General features: G+C 36.9%; 1 protein-coding gene across 1 annotated transcript in view; it reads right to left on the minus strand.

Moving 5' to 3' along the window:
* Window positions 1-966: 966 nt before the first annotated feature.
* Window positions 967-25,150, minus strand: part of UMODL1 (uromodulin like 1) — a 47,607-nt gene continuing 23,423 nt past the window's right edge. Inside the window, exons 9-22 of the mRNA XM_063304698.1 lie at window positions 24,075-24,294; window positions 20,885-21,016; window positions 19,280-19,912; window positions 18,479-18,736; window positions 17,476-17,588; window positions 15,646-15,859; window positions 14,699-14,836; window positions 12,697-13,151; window positions 8,036-8,178; window positions 7,098-7,334; window positions 5,758-5,917; window positions 4,863-4,947; window positions 2,990-3,194; window positions 967-2,360 (exon numbers count right to left, since the gene is read on the minus strand). Of these exons, the coding sequence (XP_063160768.1) occupies window positions 3,010-3,194; window positions 4,863-4,947; window positions 5,758-5,917; window positions 7,098-7,334; window positions 8,036-8,178; window positions 12,697-13,151; window positions 14,699-14,836; window positions 15,646-15,859; window positions 17,476-17,588; window positions 18,479-18,736; window positions 19,280-19,912; window positions 20,885-21,016; window positions 24,075-24,294 (2,973 nt within the window). The 3' untranslated portion in view covers window positions 967-2,360; window positions 2,990-3,009. The remainder of the gene's footprint in view (window positions 2,361-2,989; window positions 3,195-4,862; window positions 4,948-5,757; window positions 5,918-7,097; window positions 7,335-8,035; window positions 8,179-12,696; window positions 13,152-14,698; window positions 14,837-15,645; window positions 15,860-17,475; window positions 17,589-18,478; window positions 18,737-19,279; window positions 19,913-20,884; window positions 21,017-24,074; window positions 24,295-25,150) is intronic.

A 25,150-nucleotide genomic window follows, 5' to 3' on the forward strand; every position in this document is an offset into this window, starting at 1 on the left:
GCTGCACAAGATCTAAAGAAGATTAGAAAATATGTCAGGGGCAATTTCTAATAACGGACATATTTAGGAAGCAAGAACACACCCTCCCCCCCAAACACCCCAAAAGCCATTAAGTATGGCAAAAAGGAGCATTAATAGGGGGAACTTGAGCTGTAGCACAAGAAATATACATTCCTTTGATGACAGACAACTCTTGGTTGCTAGTTGCTTTGAGCATTTCCTAAAATGGAAAGTTGGAAAAGAAGTGGAATAAATAAACATCTTACATAAAATAACATCTTACATATCCTATTCTTTACCTGGCCTCCACCAGTAAAAAATAAAGGTAGATCAAGAGTATTTCTGATGTCAATTGTATCACACTCTCTCTGCCCAATCTACCTCACAGGATTGTCGTTCTAGTGAAAAATTGAGGGAACACAATGTATGCTGCCTCATGCTCCTGTAAAAAAGGAAGGATATAAATCTAACTTACAATAACTCAACTACCTCCATACAGAGACTTCAGGAAAAAAAAACGGTCTTACCCTTTTGTTTTCTTCTAATATGAAGCAAGCCTGCATCAACTCTGCTTGTTAAAATGTACAAGCAGAGGGCTGCTGGAAGTTTTATTTTCCTCTCCTGGGTGTCCAGTTTGCTCTTAAATAATGGACTTCTCACAACCTAATTCAGATATTCAGATCGGCTATTATCACATGAGTTTTGCTTTCAAAATTATTCCAATAGAATTTTGTGGGGCGTATGTATATATGTATGTATGTGTGTATATAATTTATCCAGGTGCCCACCTCACAACAGTGACTCAGGGTGGTATACAAAGATTAAAATAACAGTTACAAGCATTCATGCAGAGGAGTGCAACCTTAAGGTATGAATATTGAATTAGCAAGTCTTAAAATCTCATTGGTATAAAATAACCTCTCAGGTTTGAATAACTGAGTAAAATTTATAATAAAAGACTGCAAATAAATTTACAAAATGCATTTATTAAAGTAGCAGACAAAAGCTAAGTATATAAGCTTCCTGTATCTAATTGAAGACTGAGGTTTTATTTGGTGTATGTCAAAAGCAAATTGTTCAGTTTCACTTTCAGCTCTACTCTTCTAATAACCCACTTCACAAATCACTTACTGTAGAATAGCAGTGCAATCCACTTAATTTTAATATGATATAGAAATTCAGAAACAGTAACTATAAAAATTGTTCCTCTTTCCTATATGTTTACAAGACAAATAGCATTCTTTAGAATGAAAATTTATAATAAATGTACCCAAAATACAGCAGCTTCTAAAAGCACATCAGCAAAGGCTCTGCATTTTCTTTCAGCTCTTTGCCTGTCCCAAATCAACCTATTTTACAGCAGCAATTTTACTTGCTGCAATTACTGCAGTATTAAGCTGTGTAAAATAAGAAAAACATGTTGTTCCTTTAGCAAAATTCTAGTAAGTTTTGTAGACTTAGCGAACATCCAAAATAATTGAAGATCCAGGCATTGTTGTAGGTAGGTTTATACTAGTGTTTTCTAGTTTTTTCTTTTTCTCCCTTCCTTTCTTTACCTCTCCCTTTTTTCTTTCTCTCCATTTCAAAGCCCACCTTTGGGGCTTCTGTAGTGACTGTCCAAACAGAAATTGAATGAATAAGGTTCTATCCCAAGTAGATGTGTTAAAGCTGAATTTTGGGTTGAAAGCTATTAAGTAATAGAGATCTGCAGAAGCAACTTCATGGAGACACCAATTTTAAGATAAGGATACATTGCACTGTGTGATCCATTCGGTGTAAAAAATTACACTAAATATGAGGAAGATTCTTATCCAGGAACATGTTCACCTTTTCCTCTACAGTAGAATGGCAAAAGCAATGCAGAATCTTTTCACCACTTTTAATCACATGTTAAGCAGGTTTTCCAGAGCTTATTTGGAAACACATAAACAGTTTCAGAATCCTTCTTTTCACAAACATCCAGCACTCATATTGCATTCTTATTCTCTAAAAATCTAGGCCTCTACATCAAAATGATGATTCCACAGTCCCAGAATGAAAATATATATATACTGTATATAATGGACTTATGCAATTGCCTGGATTACTCTCTCACACTGATGAAGTGTTCTACCTTTTTAAAAGTAAGTGATATCACTTGTGGAACTAGGAGGCAGGGGCAAAAGTAAATCCAACTATAAAATCACTAGTGAATTTTCTGCCCTCTTGAAATAATGCAAATGGTTTGAAATAGCAACAGAAATCTGGTAAGAAGTTCTCAGAGGCCCAATAATCTGAGTATCAGCTGCTTGTGGTTATGTCTGGTTGTGTGTTTCACCTCCAACATTTCATGGACCAGTATATTTGCAGAAAGCTTCCAGCTAGAATACCAAGAGAAAATAAGAGAGCATTTGATGAATGACATGACATCACATTTGCTATCCTCTTATCATTCTTCAATCCTCTTGTGCCACCACTATTAGATTAGGCTGAGTATAAAGCCAGACCCATGGTCATCCAGTCAACTGCACAGCTAAACAAGGACCAGACTCCTGGTTTCCCCACAGCCATTTAATAGTGGCTGGACCTTCACATTGTACTAACTCATGGTTTGTTTAACCTGCTCAACAAAATAAGCCACAATGGATGCATTCACATAGCATTCCAAGCTCAAACCAAGCAAACTGTATGACTTGGTAAAATGAATGAACCCACCTGCTTGTATACTGGACTAGGCACTCCTTTGGGCTATTTGACAAAGCAGGCGAAGGCAGGAAGGAGGGGCCAGTTTTTCAATGAAGATGCATACAGAAATAGACATGCATGTGCACATACTCACTGAAGAAAGGCGGAACAACCCATTGTTAATTATAGGTTGAAAGAATTAAAATAATTGTTTTCTAGTCTATACTGTTCAGCTATAAATGTCTAAATAATCACTTTAAAGGATTTTGCAGGGGCCAGGGAAGCCATCCCTTGAAAAAATAATTCACAGAGTAGCAAAACTTACATGTGGTCAAATAGAAATGTTCAATCATAGAACGCTCGGTAGTTAAAAAAGTCAGACTTGAGTTTGAAGTTATAAGTCCCAGCCTTGCGTTGGTATCGGCAGACCAAAAGTCCTGCTACTCCCAGTGCGAGAACAAGTGCACCAACGACAATGAGGATGACATACCCTACTCCCAAACCGGTTTTCCTCTCTTCCTTTAAACCAGCTGAAGCAAAAGAAATTGAGAAAATTACCATTTGTAACCTGGTATAAATTGAATGCTATTATATAAAACTATAGTACTGTCTTACTATAGGAGTGCAATCATATGCATGAAAATAAAACCATTAAATTCAAAGGATTTACTGTGATCTGTATACTGTTTAGATAACTGTGTGTGAAAGGTGAAAGGTCCCCTGCGCAAGCACCAAGTCATGTCTGTTATTGATAATTTAGAATGATAAATAACACAGAGAATTGTAGCCTTAATAAACTATCTCATTCTGTAGAAATAATCTATTTTTCTTCTTGTTATGGTCAGTGGTGCTGTATTTCCCAAGCTGTAAAAAACCCGAACAATTACAAGATATACTATGAGCTGTTTCATATCAGGTTAGACTAGCTATAAATAACCCCGAATAGTTTATTCTGATTGGCAAGAGCTCCCTGAGACCTTAGGCAAAACAATTATTTTATTTTACCACCTGAGACGCCAGAGACTGCACATGTGACTTTCTGCAGGAAGCTTCATCTTCATTGCTAGAGAGATTCCAGTTTTTCTGCTTTATGTGTCCTGTGGTTTAAAACAGCTGCTGCTGCTGCCACTGTTGCTAAGAGATCTCAGATGGACAGAGCCTCCCAACAGAAAAACAAGGGACAGGAAACATTTGTTCTGAAGGTGAAGAAAATAATTTTCTCCAAGTACCTAGAACTGCAGTGAGCCCCTGATAGATGACAGGTAGCATCAGAGAGCCTGGTTTGGTGGTGGATGACTGGAAGCAAAATATTCCTTGCACATGATCACCTCTCTGTATGATGTTGAAGAAGACTACAACTGCCACATTTTGCTGTATTTCCACATATGGTTATTGTTGAGACTGTACTCAGTTCTGCCTCAGTTTCAGATGGCAGAAAAACAGGGGAGCGTCCATGAAATGACAGTGCAGGACACTGGGCAACATAGCAGCATTCTAGCTATGAATGCTCTTAAGAGGCTCTCATGCAGAGAGCTTGGGCAAGGGGAACGTCACTGCCTGTATTGGTGTCAAACCCCACTGGCTGAGGTATGACCCCACCTGGGATTGGGGAAGAAATTCATTTAGTTCACATCTGCATCCACATTTATTTTGGTTCAGATTTTTAGCCAGCACATGAAATGAAACAGTAATTATCTGAAACTTGTAGTTTAAATTTTGCAATGCAGCTCATCCATAATAACAGCCATAAACCTTAGGGAAAATTCTGGACTAAAAGGCCCACATACATAAAAATTATGTTTAAAAAATTAGTACGGGGAAATCATTTGCAAAAACTGTGTACAAGCAAAAGCAAAAAGAAAATATCATGCTTCTGAGAAATGTGCAAGATATTTAAACATGTTAATGGGAACTTTTAGAATAATAATTATGTTCAACAAGCCAAATACAATACATTTGTAGAAATGAAAACAAAACAAACCATCCAAACCCCAAACTTAATGCAGTCACAAAAATGAACTTGGCAAATTTGCCCATTCCTATGCTGTGCTTTGGAGCAGAAAGGTCCTGGCATCTCTTGGATGGCTCCAGGTGTGGCCCTGCTCACGGAGTGTCTATTTTCAAACATTCTGAGCTCCCTCTCAACATTAATCTGTTTACCCAGTGTCCCCATGCTGTAGCCCTGACTGATTACTCACCACTGAATTTGTGAAGAGGGCCCCATGATGTCCTGGGTGTTGCAATCGTTTCACCTGATCTCTGATAACGGAAACCCTGGCAACTCTGCAAGAATGAAACATGCTTATGAAATAAATACTTATTTTCAGATTATATACACTATACATTATCACCACTCTATCTGAATGATAAACCTCTTGAATTCTTAAAAAAAACAACCCACGGTTTCCATATAGTTAGATCACATATATATGCCATGTTATTAAGGACTGGCATAACTGAGAAGTTACAGTTAAACAGAATTTGGGAAGCTGGTGCTGCGTAGGATGCAGTAACTCCAGCTTTGAGATGGCTCACATCTCCGAGATATCCTATGCTTGCTAACACCAGAAGGATAATATTCTTGATCATCTTCTACCCACAGCTCTCTTTGCAGGCACAAAGACTTGGGATACTAGCAAAAAATGCTTAATTCTCAATAGCTACTATGTATTCCCATAGAAGTTAGCAAGTACTAGAAACTAGTTGAACCCTTTATTTGCTTCAGGCTCAGAATTCAAAGTCTTTATAATATTTGTTTAGCATTTTTAAGCACTTGTACATAAAAGGGTCTGCTGCTGAGCAGATGTTTTATGCTCTGTGTTCAGAGAGGGAGGTATGACACACAGCAAGTTCATTTTAAGATTCTGATGTAGATAAGCACCAAAACAGAAATAAAAACAAATAGCATATACAGCAGTTAATGTCCTTTTGTTATCTATTCCATTTCCAGTTTTTGCTGAAGATTAAGTCTATCTATGGGCTTTGTACTCTTTTGTTTTGTTTTATGAAGTAGTTTATTCTGGGAACCGATAGAACAGATAGTTCTGATATTTTTATAATCAGTGTGTTTTCTGGTTGAGCAAGACTCCTCACCATTCTGCAAGTGCTTCTAGGAATTTCAACACAAACGTGGATTTTGCAGTGTAAGTAAACCACTGAATTATTGACAAATGAAAAGATTTTCAGATGAAATCGGGCTCGGTTGGATATCCCATTTGAAATCATGGTGGTATGAGTGTTTGGAACTGGACAGCTGAAAAAGAAAGATCAATTAAATATTTGGTGAGGCATAGAATTTGATCTACATGGTATTTCTTTTATAATCAGAAAAAAATATGGTAATTTTCCAAAACGAGAGTACCAAGAGTAATGCTCTTCCATTTGCAGCTATTAAATGGCTGATAATTCTAATAATGATAGTAAAATATTCCAATAGTCTATAAATCTCTTCTGTTTGATAGAGATTTGATAGAGGGATCTTCTGATAACATGTAGGACAGATATGCACCAACAAGTGGCTTATATAAATTTTAATAAATAAATAAATAAATAATGATAGTACCATAACATGCTTTGAGCACCCCCCATAATGTATATGATTACCCACTGGAGACTGAAGCCATTATCTGACCTCTCCCTCCTACCGCAGGAGGAAGTATCCAACAACCAGCTCCCCAAGTTGAGGTGCTTCAGCATAGGGACTCAACCATTGGCCACATTTCAACTGTTTCTTCACAGGCACTCTCCTCCTCCAACACAAAAAGAAAACTCCCTCACTGCTCCCTTTGCCAACTCTTCACAACAGTGAGGTTTGTAAAAGGAAAGCTAGCCACTGGTATAACATACACCTGCATTTGATTCACTGAGAGTCTTCAGACACATGTATTTTAGAAAGAAGAATGGTTTTGCTCATCTCTTTTCAGTTAATAACTATCTTGGCCCTAGTTCTTGATATATTCAATCTGATTGCTAAAATTATGTATATGAAATGTTGGAACAGCTCAATGCACTAAAACCAGAAACCAAACATTCAGAATGCATTTTATTCTGGAGTGTTCCACCATTTTCATTCATATACTCTGTGTGTGTGTGTGTGTGTGTGTGTGTACATACACTGTGTGTATACACACACACATATACTGTGTGTGTGTGTGTGTGTGTGTGTATTTTTTTTTTCCTCAATAATTTTCATAACCAAATAGGTAAATATAATTAATACAAACACACTCAGCAAATAAGAGGCTGAGGCCAAGAGATAATGCCTTGGACCAACTAATGAGTTGAAATGTCACCATTACAAACAAAAGAGTAGAATTATATTGCTGGTGTTTCAACTTTAAGAATTACAAAAACTGATAACTTTCCATATAATATATATTTGTATTTATTATTAACACTGTGTATAACATCTTAATGCATTGTGTATACTATACCTGCCACGTATAAAAGGAAATGACTGAGGATCCATTGAGTTATTAGTTGGAGTTGCCCAACATTCACCAACAACCACCTTGAGCTTCCTGTCTCTTGTATGAATTCCCACCTCAATCATTACATCATCACTAGCAGAGATGCTGAAATTTTGGGGAATTGGAGAATTTCCAATGAACAATCGCATTTCTGTTAAGAAGCGTCCAGATCCTTGTAAATCCTCAAAGACAGCATAAACCCTGAAAGACAATGAGCCATTGTTAACAGTGGTAGACCAGTTTTAGGAACTATGCCCTGTGTATGCACAATAAGAGCATTATTTTTAGACACTACGGAAGAATAAAGCAGTTCCGTGTTCTGTTTTCAGCCAAAGGAATGGAAAGGATACCACTCTTTATTTGTGCAATGTCTAGAAAAAAATAAATATAGTTGCATAGATATTAATACAGTGTGAATGATTAATATGTAAAAGAGAAGATTCCTAGATCTTGTTCACTATAACTGCATCAACAAATTAAAAGACATTTTTTTTAACATTACTTTATTAGGATTGTTTTTCATCTTTGACTCTTTTCTATAGGAAATTTCTCAGAATGACATAGTTTGGCCACAGATATTCATAAACGTAAACATTTCATATATGTAAAGTAAGTTTATTCTACTCTTGTAAATAGTTGGAAACATAATCCTAACCCTGCAATTTCTCCCAATTGCTACTTTCAGACGTTGAATGTAAATGGTGTGTGAAAAGATATTCAATTTTGTAGTTGGGTTACCTGTATTTTGATACAATATCATAAAATGAGAGTCAGCTCTGAATATTCCCCTCTCTTTTTTCTGAAAGTACCCTTTGAACTCTATATTTTAGACTTCTACAATAATTCTCTGATGTGTAACTAAAATAATGCAATTGGTTCTTATTTCCTAAGAAGTTATTTACCCTTCTGGAGTATATCCAGATGAAGCTAAGAGATCATTCTGAAAGATACAGTGAATTTGACTTGAAATCTTTAAGTAGCGGATAATCCCATGAGAAAACCGATCATTCCGAAGAACAGTTTTTACAATGGTGTGTGTGGTATTCTGAAAAATAAACACAACAGAGAAAGATATATTAATTTACATTTTCTTTAGTTTAAAATATAGCATAGAGGACTGATACAATTTTGGATGCAATGTTAAATACTTCATATATGTCCATCACAACAAAGCAGAGGAAAAAAGGCAAAAAGTAGTTAGCAAAAGAAATTAAAGGCATGAGATAAAAGGAAAACTGATTAAATCCTGTTTATGCTAATACCATACACTTCATCTCTCCATGACTTTCTGTCCTTGCAAATTATTCTTGCTTTCTTCATATCTATTCACTTCCTTTTGTTCTTTAAATTTCTCACCTTTTTTTTTTGACAGTCAATCAACCCTATTCAGCTATGACATTCTTGGTCTTTATTTTTCTCTCAACCCATTCAGACCTTCATATTTTTTTGCAACTTAATCTTCATTCATTCTCTCCACATGGCCAAAATCATTTTGTACTTCTTCCATACTGGCCACTCACTTAAGTAGTCAACCTATCATATCATCCATACATTCTTGATCCTAACTTTTTTTTTTTTACCATATATACCTCTTAAATAACCAATTCCCACTTAATTTTATTTATATTGATGTCTCTCCTGGCATATCCAATTCTCACATGGGCAGAAGAACATTCTTATATACAGCCATGTTCACTTCTTTGAACCAATCTTCATTCCTTGCACTAAACTACATATTAACCATATCTTTCTACCAGCATTTGCACACATAAAAATTTCTCTTTTCATTCTCCCATCTATAGTAAACCTTATACCGAAATACACATATTTACCCAATTGCTTTAATTTTTCTCCATTTATGTATAATTTGTAAACATTTACACCGTTCTCTTTGCTGAACACAACTGCCTTAATTACATTAGTATTTGAAGCAATATTCCTTGTACTGTAGAATCAATCTACCATTCACTGGAACTCATTCAGATTCTCAGGCAACATGACTTCATTTGTCTACAGATTTTATATATTTATCTATAAATTATAATTTATATTTTAATAAATTAAAGGACCAAGGGGATATTATGTCTTCTTGTCTTACTCCCTGGTCATTGCTGACCACTTGCTAACCATTCCATTTGTTCTCTCATATGCTTTACTTCTAGCATATATCACAACCAACCTTCAACTCCAGTTTATGAAAAACATTCCTTAACTTAACCTTATTCACATTTTTAGCATATGCTTCCTCTAAGTCAACAAATCTCTTTCTCACTTTTACATGTTTTCCAATGACCTGCTGTCAGAATTACATCAAGAGACAACAATTCTCAAGCTAGAGATATCAGCTATGCAAACAGTTAACAACTGTTCAGCTTCAGGACCATGAAATGGAAAGGAATCAGTCCACCAGCAGATGAGAAGGCACAGGAAAAAAACAATGATTTTAAACTGCTGTGAATATAACAGGGAATTGCACATTCACCTAGACATAGGACAACACACTGTTTAATATGGTTTTATTCTACTTGCACTAAAAATTATTATCTGACCATCCTATGTCATATTTGAAAGCCTTAAGCTGAGATCAAGCCTAACCAAGCCAAGTGTCCAGGAATCTGTTTGGCCAGTGAGCCTGATACTTGCTGAAAAGCAAAATTATGATTTGTACATCCCTTTCCTAATGTAAAGCTCCAACACTCTTCCCAAATAGTCTTCATAGCCTTCCAGTCAGACTTTTGCCACATTCCCAGGCATACTTAACAAACTAACTCCCTTGAACGTTTGCTTCCACTCCAGCTATCATTTCCTTCATATAAGGAAATAATAGTGGCATTATTCTAGTCACCAAGCATAGATGCAGTCTCCACAGAAATGTTAAACAAGTCCCACAGCAATTTCTATAAGCAAAGCACATCAGGAGCACAACCCCACACTCACTAGCACTGATGATATTACCTAGTCAGGTAATGAAATGTCTGCAAGCAAACAACCCAGTGCAGAGAGCACCTCACAAAATGAGGACTCCACATTTTAACATTTGTCAGATGATAGTACCTATACCTTACCTTTCAGTTTTACAATTTTGCAACACTCACACAGCATTTATCACTTCATTTTCATCTTTTTTTTCTTGATTCTGATGTCACAACATCAGTTTCAATTCCGTATCATTATTATTCCAATATAGTTTCTTCACAATTTATTTCATCACTTTTATTCTTAATTCTACTCATGTTGTTGTAGGTTACTCGCTTCTAAAACAATTTTTTATTTCCATCAAAATTGCCCTATATTTTTTCTCACTTTTCTAATCTTAACAGTCCCTTGCTCTCTTTGACTACATTCTTTCCAATTATCTTTTTCTCTATATATACATTATACAGTACATTTTTATCTGATCTTCATTCTTTGCAGTAATCATTATCTTGTATGTATTTTTTTCTCATCTTCAGCCTCTTCATTATTCTACCAAGCATTCTTTTCAAGCTTCCCATCAGCATAACTGCACATAATTCTGTGGCCTTTTGTAAGATAATTATTTTAATTTTTTTCCAAGAAGCTTCTGTGTTCTGTTGGATGATATGAATGGATGGGTGAGAAGGAGATAAAGGAATACAGAAAAAGGGATTGGACCATTCAGAAACTCAAGAATGAATATAATTATTTAGTGAGTATCTGCTCTTAAAAGGTCTGTTTATTTTGAATTTATGGTTGAAACATAATTTATGCTAACACACGGCAAAGAAAGAACTCTAAAAGCAAGATAAATAATGGGCCTTTAGATGAGGAATAACTCCCCTGAGGTGCTCCACACTAAATTTTTAAGATCTGTACTTGTAGCACTCAGGGAGTTTACCAATGCCCTCCTCAGATTAAAAACAGGAAAGCCTAAAATTGAGGTTAGAACATGGAGGTTGATGTTAAACTACTGGATGAAGTTCTAGTTCTTCCTGTTGGGACTACTCCCATTAATAGCTGATGATTGCCTCTTAAACTGGAATATCGTAAAACAAAAACTAATGACTTGTGGGTTATCATTAGAATTTCTACAAACTTTAGACCATGTGAAGCACACACTTCTCCAAAGATTTAACATCCAATTTCAGGCAGAAGTAAATAGCTTGTCATAGGATTTGGGTGACAAAGGGCTTTTGGAAAATGGCCAATTTTCTCTTCTTGTTGATATTCCCCAGAGGAATGCTTTCTTCTGGGCAAGGCACAATATTTTGCCTTCAGCATTACTACAGGGAAGATTTCTAAAATCCCATCTGAGAAACAAATGTTTGCCCATGTGGAACTGGAGATGTTCAAACAGTTCAATATGTGTACCATCTATAGGGATATTCATAATGCCTATATTCTGATTCTTTTACATCAGTACCCTGGGAGTTCTGACAATACTTAAATATCTATCCTTTTTTTTTCAGATTTTAAATCGTATATAACAGAGACCATAGCAAATACTGTGGAACAGCCATGAAAATCAGGCACCAATTACTGAAAGGTCTCCCACAGTTTTAACATACTTTTATATCAACCATTACAATTGCCTCTACTACTCTACTTTTCAGTTGTGCCTTTTATCTCTGGCCTTTGTTGTAATAAGATCAATCAATCATTCACTCAAATAATCAAAATAATCAAGAAATATAAAATCCTTTCTCTCAGAGGAAGGGCTAAAAAATGTAAAGCTATGAAAAAAGAGTGAAATACAGAAATCTGGTTCAAGGGTGAGATATAATCCCAATAAATAGCAAATAAGAATTAGCTGTACAAAATCAGCAGTGGTTTGAAGAAAAAAACATAGAGTGGTTATTGATTCACCTATTGTAGGGACCCCTAGCTGTAATGCAACCATCAATATGCAGAGGTTAAAGTTCTTCATACCCTAATCAAAATGTTGGCTTGTAGTTAGTTTGTTTAAAGCTTTACATTGTGTCTGTCAGCAGTTACAGTACATATGCTCTGATTAGAAAGCTAGCACGTACAGCAACTTCAAACAACCTTGACAGGTCTAAAGGTTACAGCAAAAGGATTTGGGGAAAACTGGATACGAGTAGGCTGGGCTACGAAGTAAGATAAATAGTAAAATTAAGAACCATGCAGGTCCTGCTGACTACACAAGGACAGCAGGTCCTGCTGACTACACAAGGACAGACATTTGTTCTAATAATTCAGTCAATCTAATCACAATTACTAGTTTATTTCAGCTGAGGAACCTAATATGTAGAAGGTCCTTGGAAAAAAAAATAATGACATTAACAGAAATGAACAAGAAATACATTTCAGCAACAGTTTCTATTTAAACTGTAGACCGTAATTATCAAAAGCTCAAATCTTATTTGCCCCAGCATGTGGTCTTTAGGGATAGTACATACATAATTTTTCATTATTTACTATTATCTTTCTCTAAGGAACAGCCTCAATGACAGCGTGGAATGAGAGGTAACACTGAATTCAGCATTAATCATTCCAATAATCCTTTATCCTTAATTATTTCAACTTACCTATTCTTAATGTTTGATTAGATCTTATTTAATTTACTCTCTAGTAAGAGACTTACACTTTGTACTTCAGTTCCACATTCGTCCCAGCCTGTCCGAAGAATCACATGACTAGAATTGCTGATGCTTACATTGCAGTGAGGTTCCCCTAGGTACAAGGAAGTTTCTGGGATAGATTCCTGGTACAGAAAGGCCTTCTTAATGGAGATGACAATTTTTTCAAACTCACACAGTACTTGAACCGCCTCCTTAATTGAACCAGCAGTAGAACCCTTACTGAATTGGAAGGGTGAGATCTGATGTAAACTATGAACTTTTGGTGTTCGATTTATAATTTTTTTATTAATTGTAGTGCTGGCAGTTGCATTCTCCAAGCTTCTGACACTAGAAATAGAAAAATTCTCTCTAGCAGATGAAGGCATGTGGTCTGAAGTATATGGATATGTCAGTGGTAAAGCTGTGCTGCTCCATTCCTTTGACTGTGCATCTCCAGGACTGAGGGTGGAAGAAAGTACTATCAAGTAGAAAAAAGATTTTGAAAATTGTATTATACAACTCCTTTTTTTCACAAATAATTACAGTAAATACAACTTTGAGATATGCCCTATTACAAGCCTTCCCATTTGGAAATCATTCATGATTCATTCCTGACAATTCTAGAAGAATCTTAATCTCTCAGTAGTGTCAGATCAGCCTTGCAAGTGAAATGTGTTTTTCTAGCAAATTTTGAGAATGTTGCATAGCTGTAAACTTTCATGCCACTCAGCTTGCATCTATGAGAGGTCTTCCCTAAGATGGGCTGAATAAAATGTGAAGTGGGGTGGGGAGGGAGGCACAGAGGCACTCTATCCAATAAGAAAAATAAATCACTTGAGATACCAGATCAACTCATTGGGATGTGAGTTTTATCTGTTTTTCAAGTGAGGGGGAATAGGGGAAAAGGCTAGTTATTTGAAAGGGATGAAGAACCAGAGTTTTCAGAAATTTTATTCAAGCTTCATTCAAGGAAGATGTTTGGTTAGCATTTTATATTATAGCAGTAGGATATATATTATGTTTATATAATTTATCTTTTAATTACTTACGTAGCATTGTTATAATGTTAGTTATGCTGCAGATTATCCTTGCAAAGGAATACTGACACTGTAAATTCATTTAATGATATATATCTTAGACTTACGTTTGCTTACAGTTTTCTTTGATAAAGGAATGAAGTAAAACTCTTAGGGGTTGGGAATAAATATAGGCACCCAATACAACCACTGTTTTTTAGTTTGTATCTTCTTATAAAAAACATCAGCCCCCAGGCCTAATCCTGCTCAGCAGGCCAGCCCACTGAAACTCAAACAAAGCCTATCTTCCCCGTCCTCTCTTCTTCTTTCTGATCTAAAGAAACTGGGAACCTGTTTCACTGAAGGAAAGATTGGCTACAGGATGGACTTACCATTCACCTGCAGCCCCAATATTATTCAGTTCCTATGTCAATTTTATCAGACTACCAATGTAATAGAATTTTTAGTTTTACCACCATCCCAAACTGTTTCCTTTATCAGTCAGCAACAACCCCCTTTATTTTCCCAGGAAGGAGGATGTCACTTAAGAAGAACACATCCAACAGAAAGATCAGTCTCTAACCCAGCCTTCCCCAGTCTTGATCTCTGGCTGATGGGTAGATTTCAACTTCTAGGATTCTCAATAATGTCTCTTACACATCCACTGGCTCCAAGTTGCCATCCACATCTTTACTTCCTAAGATCTATGTGGGCTTTAAAGGCACCCTTAGTAATCAGTAGTTCAGGTAGCTGGAAGTCAGTGCTTCAGTAGAAAAGATTTGTGACTACCTAAATATTAACAGCAAAATCAGATTGAAAAATCTACAGGTGTTGACATAGCATTTTGCAAGGGCAGGTTCAAGTGGCTGGACCCTGCCTACTCCATGGGCAAGAGCTCCACAGACTGCATGTAATTCTTGGCATGGTGACCATGAGTGTGAACTAATAATTTCATGACAATAAGAATAGCACATTTGGAAGAAAATGAAAATAAATACTGAAACCTTGCCTTCACAATTTCTCCCAGGTCTCTCAGCATTTACACTGATAAATCCTTCTTTGCAATTGCATTCATAAGATCCATAAATATTGTAACAGGATGCGTTAGGAGAACAATCTGTTTCTTCTCTCTCACATTCATTGTAATCTGTTTTTTTAAAAGTATAATAAACAGGAATACATGAGTTTGTGACTATTATTTAATGTACTTGCAACTGTAGTATTTATTCTTATAGTTAATACAGTAGTCTGATATGTTCTTAAGATTATTCTGTACTTGTTACAAATTTTCAGTACAAGTATGAAAGCATAACACACTGGGTATGTTTTCTATGCCTGTTGTTCCAGGATTATGCCACCTTTTTGAAATGAACATCATTCTAATACCACAGTACTTCCTATGATTTGCAAGTAACCCTGATAAACCCATGAGAGAAGTGAATACTGTATGCAAATGTAATGACTGAAGTAAAAATAATCAGATTTCTCTCTAAATCAATTGTGATGTCATTTTGGAGCTCCACTGCCACTGAAGGAAATTAAAGAGAGTGCAGAAAACAAGTGCTAGGTGATGATAAGGTGCTATCTTTAAGGTCTTCACTGTAACAACAAAAAAGACCAATCCTGACTTTGCAATGGATGAGGAGGAACAGAATCTCTACACTGCAGAAATGGTAGATAGTTTGTGGACATCTATCTTCCCCCATGGAACCCTATCATCTGATTATGCTCCAGAAAGTTGGAGGACATTCTTAAGGAAATTTGGACGAAGCATATTGGAGGACAGGAAGGGAAATCCCAAATATATAGGTGGGGCCTCTAGCAAAATAATAAAAGACCTGGAATAGGTTTCCACTCATTGGACTTTGTTTTGCTTTTTACAAATGATATAATCTTGGTTTGAGTTTTAACTGCTCATTTTCAGAATCTATGAAATTAAAACGAACCATTATTTACCATAAATGGAAAGACTGCTATTATCAACCACGAAAAGGCTGCTGTTTTGAAAAGCTTCAAGAAGAGACCTGGAAACATTCCTTGCATCCATGTTTACTGGAATCAGGAGACTGAAGTTTACCACTATGCTTCCTGGGATAATACTTACTATTGAAATGTTAATCATACCAGCATCCATTTTTTGAAGAATATTAGGGGGCAAAGATGTACGGACCTGTTACCAAAACAGAGTGCATGAATTTGTGTATATATCTGTACTGAGAATGATTTTAATTGTATGATTTGTAGGATTTAAAAATCAAATACTGAAGCTTGCTTACTTCCTGTTTGAATAAAACAGTATAAAACATTCAGAAGATGGGATGATCTTGCATCAAACAAGATTTCCCAATAACCCACCAGTGTTGTTTAACTACCTTTCTAATTATTTAGCTCAGGATAGCCATATGTCTTCTTAAAAACAAAACAAAGAAACCAATAACAGACATGTAGAGATAGCAGACTATTTCCATAGGCATATACTTGCTTTGCTAATACAAGTGACATGCAATTTAGTTGCATATTAATAACCTAGATCAGTGTTAATTAAAGTGTGGTCCTAGGACCTTCAGGGTCCCCCAAGACCATCTCAGAGGTCCTCAGAATAAAAATTATTTGCTAGCCTATGTTGAAAAATAATACAATATTAAAATCCCATCAAACAATCATGAGAAGCAGTAGCAGCAGCAAATGCATCAATTTTAATTTTTAATATAGTAAATATTGATAAATATAACCTATACAAACAAAAAGCTCTTTTGGGGTCCTCCATAATTTTTAAAAGTGGGAAGGGGTCCTGAGAGAAAAATGTTTAAGAAACACTGACCGAGATGAATGGAAAAATGTCAGCCCTTCAAAGTAGTCCAAACGAGGAAACCAAAGTCATGCATGCTATTACTACTCTGATTATAAGGATACAGTAACAAAATCTTGCAAGTCTGAAAGTGCTTCTCCCCCTCTCTCTTTATGTTCTTGAGAGCTAGGGAGGGTCTTGTCCGAGATGCTTACTTGGGTTACAGCTCTGGCCCAGACTCAGATTTCTTTTATCTTACCATTGTGTTGGTTGTGGCTCTTCCTTCTGTTCCTCAAGGTTATTCCTGCTTCCCATTATAAGAAATCTTTAAGAATGTGAGATGGCTGCTCTGTTCCCTGAGAAAACCTCATTCCAGTTTCTTATGGTATATTAAGGAATTCCTTGAAAGCATGTGGAACAGGCTTATGACCGCTAGTCCTACCTCCTGCCTTTGCTTTATGCACATACATTAAGTGGGGTCTGTATCAGCCTTTTATTTATTTATTTATTTATCAAATTTCTCTACCGCCCATCATGTGTATGACGCTTTTGCAACTTGAAACCCTCTAGATGTGTTCGGACTGCCATTCCCAAGCAGACGACTGGGAATTTGGGAGTGCAAACAGCTCATTCTCATCTTCAACTGATTGTATGGAGATAAAGCAAAGCCAGGGATTACATTGAATCTGGGAATGAAGGCACTAGCTATTGTTCACCATCTCCCTTCACCCAGTATTGAATTTGTGGATTTGAAGCTGAGTACAAGGTTCCGCTCAGCACTATTTTTAGTTCTGCAATTTTTATCCCTGTTTCAAATTCAGAAACTGCAAATTAAGGTTACATTTGCCATAGGATTATAAATCCACATTCCATTATGGACCCTGTATCCTAGATTAAACATCACACCAGGTAAAATAAATATATGATTATGTCCATTGTAGAGCTGTCCCGTTTTTTAAAAAGTATCATTATCATCGTCATCATCATCATCATCTTACCTCATTAAGAAACATCTTTGTAAAATTTTGGTGCTCTTCACTACTTGAGTTCTTGAACTCTGAGCTATAGTTCAGATTCACTATCCTAACTGTCCCATTAAACTTCTGGGCAGCTGCAAGATTTGGGGAGGGGACACAGTTAGGGAAGCATTATTAGTTAAAACATGAATAATCATATTGTGGCCCCAGCATTAGACATCAAATAATTGTGTCAGCTCACTTTTGCACTTCAAATGGAAAACTGAAAAAAAGATCTTAAAAGCAACTGAAGAGAAGCAACTTTACATTTAGAGACCAACAACTGATATTTACCATCTGAGTGTTTTGTACCTATGAATGGGTAATAAGTTTTGCAGAACTTTTTTTTGTCTTTTGAACAAATAAAAATAATCATGAAAACAACATAGTGATGAAAAGATAAAAATATCGCATTCATCTTTTAATGTTATACAAATATTAGCAAACCAAATTAAATAATTTGAATTAGTGGCTAACAATATTTATCATACATAATATAATTTTTTTTTAAAATAGAAACAAAACAAACAAGCGAAAAGAACACCAAAGCCCTCTTTCTTAGTTCCTATATTAAAAAGTTGCCACTGTATTAAAAAAAATAAATGTAAATGTTGATGAATAGGGTATATCCACAATCGTTACTGCAAATACAATATACATTTATTTTTCCAATGTTATGTAATAATTATTTTGGATATCTCCCACTCCCTGCATATGAAGAATTAATAATTTTGATGATTTTCTTGATAAATTCCAAACATCCTGAATATAGCCAAGTGGGACTTTTTCACAAACTGCAATCACTCTAAAGTTGATTCCCTAAATAGGAAGGACGTTTGGAAAGACAATAACATGCTAGTGGTTTGATCACTGATGTTACCAAATGTCTGCTCATATTTGTTTATGCTAAACTGGAAAAGCAACACTTTCTGTTATGGACTTCTGCAGCAGTGGATACACATTATGATATTTTATGTTACTTTACCTGTCTTTACTTTACGCTGCACTAGTTTACTTTCATTTCCATAAAAGTCTGTTTTTATTTTAACAATGTACAAAGTTCCTGCTTTTAGTCTGGAAATATTCAGGTTACTGTTTTGGGTTTTAACTTCCTGTATCAGTTGTTCCCCCTCAAAGAGCTGAAAATGGAAAGTAGAATTCACTGAAAAATTTGTAGTCCAGCCAATCTGAAAGCTAGTATTTGTCACATTGGAAAACAAAATTCTTTCAGCTGGAAACGGCCCTGAAATGAGAAGAGGAAACAATTAAACCTGTCCTTAGAATTATCTATCCCATTTGTTTTATTAACAGTTGCATGATTTATTAAAAAGAACATCTGATAGTGTAGAAACCTGTTGCTTGGATTTTTTTTCTTTCCTCAGACCCTAATAGAGAATTGGTTTACATGATACCTCTCTGGCTAACCTTTGGGCATGCATAAGAAAGAAAATAAACAACAAATGATACAGTTTTGGAAGAATAATTGGTTCCAGAAAAACTCGTCCTCCACTATGACCCTGTTCGTGTGATTAGATACTTCCATGGCACTCAGCATTCTGTCCACATAATGAACACCTACTTTATAAACAAGGGAACTGGTTGAGCTAGGTATGTGTTTAAATCCTGGGAAAACATTAGAACTTGAGTATACATTTTATCTTATTTATTTAAATGGAACCAGTCCTCTGGCTTGTGGCCACTGTCTGCCATTTTCGAAATCCCAGTGCCTTTCTCATTGTAGTAAGCTATTACTTTAAAGACAATGCTGAAGTAAAGGCACACTTACCACTCAAATCTGTAGCAAGGGAGACCATCATATTCTCCTTGAAAGAAGATGATAATGCTGTACCGTTTCTTTCATCAGACCAAGAGCTGTTATTTTTCCCCATGTCCCTATCAAGGGTATGGTTCAGAGCATGAAGTTTGGGATTTTGTGTTACAGTCAGGGTTGTAACATTCTCAGAACCTCTTTCAACTGAGAAGCCAGGTGTGTTTGCCTCTACTACAGACTCATTTCCCTTAAAAGGATAAGCTATGGTGTTTGGAACTCCAGGTGATGAGGTCAATGAAGAGTTGTGTTGATCTTGTGTAGTCCACCTCTCTTCAACTACAGTTCCATTTGAGACTGTTACATTGCCCCACCATTTTGCCACCAGAGTAGTTGTTGCTGGGATACTCAAGGTACTATTATTCCTGACATACCCTAAAGTGTTCATCCTCTGAGATGCTGACAATGTTTTGTCTGCTGGAAGAGTGCTTGACTCCTGGATGCCACTTGAGGGCAGCACTGTTGCTTCAGTATACTTAGAAGTGAACGATGTCGCCACCTGTATTTCTGCCTTTGAGAGAGCAGTGGCACTTGTCACTGGTCCTTCAGTAACACTGGATCCCTGTGTAGTAACAGGATCCACGATTTCACCTGGACAGCAACATTTTATACATAACACGTATAAATTTAATAACACAGAGTGATTTCTTTGGTAAGCCAGAATTTTAAAAAATATTAATTTAGCTGAAACCAATTAATTATACAAATGAAACAGTAGCTAGCTCTGTTCATGCACTATTCCGTGTAAGAGGGTTCCAAGCCTTAAATAATGCAGAACCATGCTGCACCTCCTTCTTCAGCTCTGCTCCTCAACCTTCACTTACTGAAAAGTTTTAAGAGAGAGCTAAACAGGAATTTCAAGGGAGGAGGGAGCTACAATTGCACAATCAAAGCCTTACCCCTTTCTCATATGTACAGGTATGAAACACACGTCAAAAAAGATGTGGGACTCCAAGTGCATAGTTGCAGCCATTATCTTGATTTTTTTAAATAACACCTCCCAAGCCAGATGAGATTATAGAACATCCTCCATGTGATCAGGATCTCTGAGTGCATCAAAATTCTAATAACCCAAAATCAGATTATTTTCAGGACTGCTTTTCCTGCTATGAACTTGCTCAGTTACTAGTTCATCAGGAGAGGTTTTTGAGGATGCCTGATTTTGGGGCATGCAGGAATGGGCCTTTTTCTATTTGGCTTCAAGTCTGTGGACATGCTCCCTAAGGAGATTTGTTTGGTTCCCATTCTCTGAATATTAAAGAAGATGATAAAAATACATCTCTTTTACCAAGCTTTTCATTATTATTTTAAATACTTATTTTAATTATGGTTTTGATTTTAATTATATTAACTTTGATACATTTTTTAAAATTGTTGTATACCACAACAATGGTATACAACATTGTATGTTGGAAAAAGCAGCCAGATAATAAATTTAATAATTGATTTTAAAAAATAATAAAATCAATGAACCTTCACAGGGATTTAATGCACCAAAGAAGAAACTTTCTTAATTCATGAGAAGAAGCAAACCCTCCACTGAAGTATAAACCTAATTCTTACCTTCACAGTTTCTCCCGGGTCGGACTGGATTGGCATCTGTCTTGCATCTGCATATATATGAACCCACTGTATTGATACATTCTGCAAACATACAGCAATCGTTTTCTGCTTTAGATGCACATTCATCCCAATCTGCAGTTCAAAAAGCAACATTCAAGAACACAAAGATTAGGTTAAATTGGATTATAGTAAGAAGCAAAGCATAATCTCTCATTTTCATAATCCTCGGGACAACCAAATGTACGCAGTTGCGGTTGCAGTTGCCAAGTCACCAAGAATATATTTCAAGTACATTTTTTTATTTTTTGTCCAACCTTGAAACAGTGCTCAGGATCTCCAAAATCTAACTCTTATCTTAGGAAACAGCAAAGATACTCACTACTTTCAGAAGTTAGGGTGAAATCAACAGGATTCCCCATCTCTCTCTAAGACTAAAGTAAGGCAGGGAATCTTCCAGGCCATTCTTAACTTCTCTGAGAATCTGCAGAACAGGAACATACTTACATCTACATCCTACTTCAGCAGGAATGAGCAGGTGCTCCCACTGTAATATTGGGTTTGGAATTACAATTTCTCTAAAACTGTCACAATCAATGTCGCGATTCAGACTTGGCATCCTGTTTTTAAAAGAGATGCCAAGTCAGTGACAGACACATAATTCGGCTAGTTACAAAGAGCTACATACATCTGGGGAAATTTGGATACCTTCTTTCTGCATCTCTGTGGCTTGGGAGTGAGAATTTCCTGTTTTAGATGCAGATATTAATTCTATATTAGCATTTCTTTGCATGGTTCACTGCCTATTGAGAGCTAAATGCTTTTGGATATTGTAACAGAAACCTTAGATATTACTATCACAAGTCTTCTTCTTCTTAGAGTTTTTCCCGTGCTATGGCAGGGTCCACCTGTCGGCATATCCATCTCCATTTGGCTCGGTCCAAGGCATCTTCAGGGGTGGCATTCACGCATTCTATGTCCTCCTTAATGTGGTCCATCCACCGTTTCTTGGGTCTACCACGGGGCCGCCGGCCGCCAGGGTCCAGACGCATGGCTGTTTTTGCCACCAAGTCTTCTTTGCCACGTATGACGTGTCCATACCATCTGAGCCTTCCTTCCCACAGTTTTGCCACGATTGGCGCGACTGCCAGTCATCGTCAGACGTCATTGTTCATGCCATGGTTGGATCGCGTTAGTCCAAGGCACCATCAGAGCATTTGCATTTCCATCATGTGCAGGGCCTGCTCGTGCTTTGCTGTCGCTGGCCAGCACTCCAATCCTTAGAGGGTGACTGGGTGCACTACTGTTCTGTGGATCTTGACTTGAGGTGTACTGGCATCCGACAATTACACAGGACTCCAGTCACCTGGCGCCACTTCATCCAGGTGGCGTTGACACAGGCGCAGGCATCTGGAAAGCTATCGCCATCGCTGCATATGAGTGAGCGGAGGCACTTGAATTGTTCTACTTTCTTCAAGTCTTCTCCACCAATGCTGATGGTTCCATCAGTTTGGGGGCCGCATTCCATATATTCCGTTTTCTTGATGTTCACTTGGTCCAAATTTGCCGAGCCACTCATTCCATTGCCACATTTGCTTTTGGAGGTCTGCACGTTGTTCATTTGCCAAGAAGACGTCATCGGCATAGAGGAGTGACCATGGATGAGGTGATTGGAGGTCATGTGTCACAGTGTCCATGCAGAGGACAAATAGTAGGGGCGAAAGTGCCGATCCTTGATGTACTCCGATGTTGATGGCGAAGGGAGGTGATGTTCCCACCATGCATTGGACCATATTGGTGACGCTGCAGTACAGTAGTTGGATCTACCGGACATAGGCTTCAGGGATATTATTATCACAAATACTCATACAAATTTGCTCTCAAATTTTCTATCAGATAAATCCTCATTTTACAGGTTAAAAATCTTGAACCATTTAGTATCACATATCAGGTTATATAAATTATTTACACATAACCAAGGATTCATGAACGTCTTACAATGCACCAGCTACTCAGGACAACTTGTAATGTAATTTTTAAAAAAGAGACTGGCAGCTTATTTCTCAAACCCATTGTGTTTAGGAGGTATCCACTGCAATGCCATAATACCAGGGTAGACAGTTGCAGGATCTTTGTGGCCCTCAGAGTCTCCTTTGACATTGAACATTTATGGCCCAATTTCTCAGCATTTTTAAGGACATTAACATTGTAGTTCAAATCCTACAATAGTTTTAGAAATGAAAAGCTTTCCACAAGACAAAGAAAAAAATAGTTCTACCACTTTGCCGAATGGCCCTGCTACTCTGATTCTTGAGCTATCCCAAAATATTGGGGATGCCTCCACCCCTGCCACAGGATAAGGTAGCTTTGCACTTATAAATTGTACCAGATGTTTCATTCATTCATTCATTCATTCATTCATTCATTCATTCATTCATCATATTTATATAGCCACCCACCTCACATAAAAGTGTCTCTGGGCAGCATACAACACTTAATTAAAAACAATAAACACACAGAGTAAAAACAATTAAAAATAACTATAAAAAGGCACACAAAACAAGAGGGGATAACCACAGCAAGGGAGCCATCGCAAAATCTCACCGGTCCCCTGGGACCGCCAGGCCTGATCACATAGCCAGGTCTTGAGGGATGTGTGGAATGTCAAGAGGGAGGAAGGTTTAGAAGATATGTGGCTACTGTGGTTGAGCCATTAAAGCAAGGGTATACAATGAGATATACAAGGGTATACATATCCTCCAAAGCTTTGTGCATGGCTCCATAGCCTGCATTAAAATGTGGATAATATTTTCTGTGAACAAAGACCACATTTTTCCCAGCATTAGTTTTGAAAGCTGGGGATCAAATGAATGGATATGGCCAAATAAGTTAAGTCTGTGTTTTTCTCCATATTTTTGCAGAAGGGTTTTTCTAGGGGTGCTTTTGTTTGTTTGCTTCCTTTGCAATGTAGGGATGCTAAGCCGCAATCTTAGCACATTTTCATTCTTGCCAGGAATCTGAGGAAAATCATATCACCAGTGTTTAGCTATCTGATAACAAATGTTAGCATGATCCAGCAAGCTTTAGGAGCCAAAAAAGAAAAGATGTAGGGTACATAAGACTACCTACCTTACACAGCTAATACTTCATAAAATAACAAAATACAAATCAGACATTGAATTGGGTGATATACCTTCCACTGCAGAGCTCCTTGGGTCAATTCCAAAAACAGAACTTTTGTGAAGTGAGGCAATCATTGAATCAAATGCAGACAAGTCTTTTGGAAACTCTAGGTCTTCTATTATGATTTTAAGCTTTACAATAATACTTCCAGCTTTAATGGAATCAACTTGTACTTTTAGCTTCCCAGATTTGTGTAATGCAGACATATTTGAAGGAAATGACTGCATAATCTGAAATCAGATAAGAAATGCACACACATGCACTGAATTTTCTTCTCCTTAATGTCATTTTTCTTTATATTTTCTGCATACTGATTATAGAAAAATAAAGTTTATTCCCATGGCATACCCATACACTTGAGCAAAATTAGCTTCTATCACAAGGCTACTTGCCCCTTGGGTTCAAAACCCATCTGACAATTAAATGAAAGTGTCATGTTCACCGTTCCAATGTTGCTGGTACATCGTAACGTTTCGCATGTCATTTCACTGATACGTGTTTAATCTGAAAAGGGCGGAGGATTCCATCTCGGGGAGTTGTTATCTGTTGGCTGCTGGGTTGGAATGTGTTTGGGTTATCTTGTGTGTTCAAGGTTACTTTCCCAGGATGGCAGTTCAAACGATTACCAGCACCTGGGGGGGGGGGGGAGTTTGCAACGGCAGGGCGAGGGGAGGGATTACGTTTGAAGCGAGGGTTTTTAGTTTGTATTTGGCGCGCTTTTATTCATTCTCAGCTTTCTCTGTATTTGCATACTATTCTTACAATAAATCAGATATCATTAAGTACCTGCTTGTGAGTCTGACTCTGTTAGGATAGGCAATCATTACAGAAAGCTTTTCATAGAATCACGGAGTTGGAAGGGGCCATTTAAGCCATTAAGCCCAATCTACTTCTCAGCATAGGGATCCAAATTGAAGCATCCCAGATAAATGGTTTTCTCACTTATGCTTGAGTACATCCAATGAAATGGATGCCATTACCTTTCTGGGATACAGAAAATATCCTTCCCTTTAAGGGATTCACAATCTTGTCTCCTATTCTAAAGTATCTCTTCCCCTCAGATTCTTTTTCATCTGCAAGGGCCTA

Source organism: Candoia aspera, chromosome 5 (assembly GCF_035149785.1).
Source record: "Candoia aspera isolate rCanAsp1 chromosome 5, rCanAsp1.hap2, whole genome shotgun sequence".
In the NCBI taxonomy this organism is placed as follows: domain Eukaryota; kingdom Metazoa; phylum Chordata; class Lepidosauria; order Squamata; family Boidae; genus Candoia; species Candoia aspera.